Source organism: Pocillopora damicornis, chromosome 4 (assembly GCF_964200805.1).
Source record: "Pocillopora damicornis chromosome 4, jaPocDami1.2, whole genome shotgun sequence".
NCBI classification, from domain to species: domain Eukaryota; kingdom Metazoa; phylum Cnidaria; class Anthozoa; order Scleractinia; family Pocilloporidae; genus Pocillopora; species Pocillopora damicornis.
Genome location: NC_142673.1, coordinates 1,343,984 through 1,350,000, shown reverse-complemented (window position 1 = coordinate 1,350,000; position 6,017 = coordinate 1,343,984). Strand labels below are relative to the sequence as shown.

Genomic DNA, 6,017 nt, shown 5'->3' with positions numbered 1-6,017 from the left:
AGAAGGCAGTAAACAGTAAGCTGCCAAGTTCCCAGATTCATTGTCATAGGGAGTCTGCCTATAATAGGCAGCAACTAAATAAACACAACAAACATGTGGTAATGAGTACTGGTTAACAGTAACAAATGTCTTGTAACAATCCTATGTGTGGAGGTTCTCCAATAGGAGTTGTCCATAAGCTTTACTTGATGTGACGATGGGTTTCCTGTAGAATCTCCCAAAGGTTGTCGAATTCGACCAGCCTGTGTTATCCATGATTGTAGACAATGGAACCTTACACTTTGCAGCTGCAGATGCAGAAGCTGCCCTGGTGCTATGTCCCTTAAAGACTGAGGTATCTATTCCTGACTTTTCAAGAACCGTTTTTAGCAATCGAGAAATCGTGTCAGTTGAAACTGGCTTGTGAGGCTTTTGGAAACTCACTAGCAGCTGGTCACTCCCTTTCCTAAGGTGACTTGTCCTTTTGACATATTCAGATAAGCAGACGATAGGGCACAGACGGTTGTCTGGTGAGTAGGCTGTGAATGTTAAGTCTGAGACATGCTTTCCTGGCCGAGAGGTCTTCAAAAGTTTGTTGATGATGAATACACAGCTATCGTCCTTCAATACCATATTGCTAACAGAAAGCAAATGCAGTGTCTGACACCTCTGCCCTGATAACAAAGCTAAAAGCATTGTCGTTTTGAAGGTGAGATCCTTCAAAGTTAAGCCCGGAGGTGGGTGAAGGTTTGACAAGTAAGCCAGGACAGTGTTGACAGCCCAAATGTTCTTGTATTTAGGGAGGGAAGGTTTCAATTCAAACATGCCTTTGAGGAAATGACACACCATGGGGTGGGTACCAAACGACATATTGTTAGCCAATGTAACAATAGATGAGATGGCACTCCTCGCAGTGTTAATAGCACTGTATCCTATGCCAGAGTCATAGAGTTCAGCAAGAAAATTGATTCCCTCCTCTACAGGGGGACAAATGGGATCAATGCTCCTTGTACTACAGTAGCGTCTCCATTTCCCAAGGTAAGTAGCATATTGCTTTCTAGTGCCTGACAGCCAGGAGTGTTCCATGACTGTGGTAGCTGTTGTCGAAAGGCCTTTGCCGTTGAGGTATCTCTGGACAAGTGACACAGAATCAGGCACAGTTTCTTGTGAAGTGGATGAGGTTCCTGTGGGCTGCTGGGTAGGAACAGAGTGTCTCTGTCCTTTGGAAGCTGTACTGGTGGTTGTATTAACATCTGCATTAACTTGGGCCACCACGGTTGAGTTGGCCATTTTGGAACAAGTAGAAGCCCTGTTGCCTTCTCCTCTTGAATCTTTTGAAGAACTCTTGTTATCAGGCTAAATGGTGGAAAAGCATAAAATAAGTAATGTTGCCAAGACATGTGAAAAGCATTGATGGCAAAAGCTTCTGGGTCTGCTCTATAAGAGACATAGGGCGTGATCTGGCAATTGATCCTAGAAGCAAATAGGTCGATGTTAGGGGTAACATTGAGCTTGGTACAAGCCCTTGCAAAGAGAGTTTTCTTTAAGCACCATTCAGTACACCTCCTAAATGTACGCGACTCTTTGTCTGCCTTTACATTTGCACACCCTGGTATACGAGCCATAGTCGCCATAGCCATATATCGTGCTTAATGCACCAATCCCATATGTCTTTAGTTAGCTTGTTTAGCTTAGGGGAGTGGCTTGTACCCATCTGGTTAATAGTTGATTCAGTGGTTGTATTATCGACCATGACCTTAACATGTTTGCCATGAGTCAAAGTACTGAATGATTTTAAGGCAAAGAATACAGCTAACATTTCGAGAAAATTGATGTGCTCCTTAGCCTCTTCAACAGTCCAAAGTCCCCCAGTTGAAGAATCACTGGTTGCCGCACCCCACCCCTGTTTTTAGGCATCAGAAGTAATGGTAATATCTACTTCTCCTCGATTTATCGGGTTGGATGCAGTCTCGATTGATTCAATCCACCACTTAAGCTCTTCACCTGCTTGGCTGGATATGCACATTGTGGCATCAAAGTTCCATTTGCTAGCATTAAGAGCTATAGTTTTATCTCGTTCTAAATAGCGGTAGTGAAGGGGTCCATAGGCAACGCCGGGAAAGCTAGATACTATAAGCCCAAGGACCTTGGCTGCATCCCTAGTAGTAGGCTTTTTACAGTGCAACATAACAGTAGCTGCCTGTTTTAGCTTAACAGCCTTATCAGGTGTAAGGTAGACTTGCATGTTAACTGAGTCTAGAGTAAAACCCAGAAATACCAGTTTTTGAGTTGGGATGAACACCGACTTCTCAGGGTGTACCACAAATCCCAAACTGTCTAATAATTTTACCGTGTCAACCACATTTTTTGCACAATCATCCCAGACTGTCCCCATCAACCAGGAGTCATCTATGTAACCTGACAATAAGTGGCCAAGCTGTCGAAGGGTGGCAAAGACTGGTTTCATTAGCTTGGTAAATTTCCTAGGGCAAAAGGCCAACCCATTGGGAAAACATGTAAACTGAAATAACATGTTGTTCCACTCAAATTTGAGGTACTTCTGGTGTGGCTTTGCAATAGGGACCGAATAGTAAGCATCTTTTAAATCGATGGACGCCATGTAACAATTTGGGGTCATGAGCCTAATTGCTGTCCAGACCGAGTCCACTTTAAAATGTTGGTATTCAACATGCTGGTTAAAGCTTTTCAAATTTAAGATCATTCGAGATGATCCATCTTTTTTATTTGTCACAAAAATAGGCGAAATATATTCTCCACTTTCATGTTGAGTGGGTACAATGACACCTTTGTCAAGCAATTTTTTAATTTCAGCTTCAATAACTAGTGAGTCACTGATGTTGAAGGTTTTCCTTTTGGAAACCAAGTTTTTTGTGGGCTGTGTGGAAAATTCAATGTACTGACCCTTAACACAGTTAAGGACTTCCGAGTCGGAAGTTAGTTCTTTCCATTTACCAAGGAAATGTGTCAGTTGGCCACCCCTGAAGCTTTGCACCTTATTCGCAAAGATATGTTTCATATTGGACTCAAACAAGACAAGATTATTTACCTGTAAATTATCAAGTGTGTCAGCGGATATCATTGCTGCTTCTTCCCTTGGTCCTGTTGTCGGAAGAAGGGTTTTTGAAGTGGCTTCGAGTTCCACTAACGGCCTTTGGCCGTTAGAAAGGCTTGCTTCGCCGATCAAATTTTTGGTAGTTTCGGGAAGGGTGTCCCTTCGAGTTTTTGTGGCGATTCCCAACTGCTGTGGAGCTTACTCTGTTGGATGCTCGTATATCATTCAGCTGGGTTTGCAGGTCGTTTCCAAACAGCTGAGCTGTTACAGGAACATGGGAAGCACACAGACCAGCATAATCTTTGTTCAGATGCGGTTTGAGCGACTCCCTGCGACGGTGGGACAGGTCGATATGTGCGTGCCCTAGGAGAGCGACCGCATCGGTGTTCACTTTGACAAGTTTCTGAATGTCAGAGTCTGACTTCGGCTGCTTCGAATTCTTCATTTCTAGCAGCATCCCAATGGATTTGCACATTGCAGCACCAGCTGTGGCAAGCGTTTTCTGGATTGAGCTGGACCTGAGGTCCTGCTGTTTCACTGAGTGGCTCAGTTTATCCCAGATTTCAGGATTAACCCGCGGTGTTGTGAGAGTCTCACAGTTCGCCGGGCGTAAATACTTCGCCGACTTATCCTTTAGATTCGAGTCTGGCAATTTCTTAGACCACAGGTTGTTGATAAAGTCCGCCAGTTGTTTCTCAATAGCCGGACCTGAGTCGTCTGCATTGAGAAAATCCTCTGCGATTTCTGACAACAATGGGTCATTGCTGCTATCGTTTTGCTCAAGTGGAGCACGTGGTTTATCCTTGGAAATTCCGTCGGCTTCAGTGCCACAAAGGGCCTGCAAGTCTGCATCAGAGTCTTCTTCATCGTGCTCTGAACCATCGGAGGCACTCATTTCGTGTCTGGAACAGTGTTTACGCCGTTTAGGGTCGATTTGTTCGTCTGTGTGGCTGGAGTGAAGACGCTTCAGCGACTGCTGCACGGCGATCATCGAGTCCGCCATTGCTCCTAGGTTTCTGTTCACATTTTGCATCATACTAAACATGGGATCCGGGTGGACATCAGTTGGAGTCTTTTCTTTAGGGTCCGTTTCAACGGTTAAGAGTTCTGTCTTCGCCTCAGTGGAAAGTATTTGATCATGTTCGTCCGCCATAATCCAAGCACTGGAAAAATACACGACCGACGCAACTGATCGCTCGGGCTACTCGCACATATCTCACGTGACTCACTAGTGAGTAGGACTGGTGTCGAAATAGAATTCCTTCAGTTTAGGTAGCAATTGGGTGGACCAGTAGATGTCATCAAATGGGATTCTGTCAACACACATTTCATTTGTCTCGGAAAGAAAAACACAAAAGTCACACCATTTCATTCCTGTTATGGCCAATTGTCCCTGTACTTGCTCATAGTAACCAAAAGAATGTCCTATTTTCAGGTGAAAGCTCTCTCCTGTTTTTTCTAAATAAAAAGTAGGGTCTTCTGAGGCCTGCTTCAAGGTATCTGCCCTCTTTGAAAAAGGACACTTAATCTCAAGAAGGCCATAGCATGGGTCAGCAAGAGGGTCAAAGATCTTCCCATCAGGACTTGCCCCTAGGTATGGGAGGGATGGATAAATGCACAGGCCTGCATCAAAAACTGTAAAGGTCTTTGTCACTTTTTGCATGTTACGTGCAAATATTGAGCGCGCCACTCTTTCTTTAGCTTTTCCATGTGCAATTGCTCTAACCTTTGACAGGTCCTTGTTGGCAAACTGGCTTTTTACCATAGCTTCAGATGGTCTGTGAACACGATGAAACACCTTGCCAAAGCTAGAAGCTGTAAGGCGGACCTTGTGTTGCTCCAGCCATTCCTTAGATTCTCCTTGAAGAACAGTTCTCTTTTCAAGGGCTTGGGCTTCAGCAAGGTCAAGGCTGAGATTTAATTGAAAGAAGTCTCGTGAATTGTCAAAATCCAGGTTTGTTATTGGTCTAAGTTCATTGGTATTGAATAGTTGCACAGCTTGGGAGTTGGGAAAGAAAAGAAGATCAGGAAATAACATGCAAGGAGTTGCAGTGGCCGCTAATGGTGCACCTCTGACTCTATTAAAATAAAACTTTGTGTTTGGTCTACCAAAGTCCTGTAGCTGATAGGCCAAAGGTGAACCCAAAGGAACATTTCCAAAAACAGTATTTACTTTTATTGTGGGTTCTTGGTCGCTCAACAGATAAGAAAATGATGGGGGTTTGTTCTTAATCCGCATCATTTCCACGTTCGACAACACAAGCTGCATGTCTACTTGTCGAAGTACTGGCCCTCTAGCCTCGTAAAGCTTGCATTTTACGGGGTCCCTATTCCGTTCTCCACTTCTATCTGTTACGGTTCTGGCGTAATGAGTTCCCATAACTGGCATGGGGGATATAGATGTAGCTCTTGGTATGTGCCAAGACTGTGGCAAGATCAAGAAAGTATAAGGTTATTAATAAAGAGTTAAATTTTAGCTGTAAGCTTTTCGAGTTATTTATTTGACAATTTACTGTACGTTGTAAAATGACAAAAGGAAACACTAAATTTAGGTTGCAAAACACTAAAAAACTTACTTACTTACCTTTCAGTCTCAAAAAGTTTTCCTCTTTACTGCTTTAAAAATTTGAGCTTGTGTTTACTACTCACCGAAGTTCCTTGTATTCTCTAGTGTGACAAAAAAGGTCACGCAAGCAAGAAAAGGCTTGGGCACAAATTCAGTAGGCTTGGCTACTGAGTTGAGCGGTTTACGGTTAGATCGCTCCATGGTTAGATCGCTCCAAGTCAGATCGCTCCATACCGAAGTCAGATCGCTCCAATCGAAAGTTAGTTCGCTCCATCAAATAAGTTACTTCGCTCCATACATAAGTTACTTCGCTCCATACATAAGTTACTTCGCTCCATGAAGAAAACTAACGTGGAAGGTTGATAAAAGGCAGAAGGATAAGGGAAAAGAAAAGAAAGA

General features: G+C 43.6%; 3 protein-coding genes across 3 annotated transcripts; all 3 read right to left on the bottom strand.

Annotated features, from left to right (window-relative positions):
* Positions 1-141: 141 nt before the first annotated feature.
* LOC149046385 (uncharacterized) lies at positions 142-1,415 on the bottom strand. Its single transcript, XM_089202456.1, has one exon. The coding sequence runs from the start codon at positions 1,267-1,269 to the stop codon at positions 142-144; it is 1,128 nt and encodes a 375-aa protein (XP_089058582.1). The 5' UTR covers positions 1,270-1,415.
* Positions 1,416-2,913: 1,498 nt separating this feature from the next.
* On the bottom strand, positions 2,914-4,205 carry LOC149046384 (uncharacterized). Its single transcript, XM_089202455.1, is given in 2 exon segments — positions 2,914-3,159; positions 3,162-4,205. Coding segments are annotated over 2 exon segments (1,128 nt in total). The 3' UTR covers positions 2,914-3,075.
* Positions 4,206-4,319: 114 nt separating this feature from the next.
* Positions 4,320-5,441, bottom strand: LOC149046383 (uncharacterized). Its single transcript, XM_089202451.1, is given in 2 exon segments — positions 4,320-4,481; positions 4,484-5,441. Coding segments are annotated over 2 exon segments (1,029 nt in total). The 3' UTR covers positions 4,320-4,410.
* Positions 5,442-6,017: the final 576 nt, after the last annotated feature.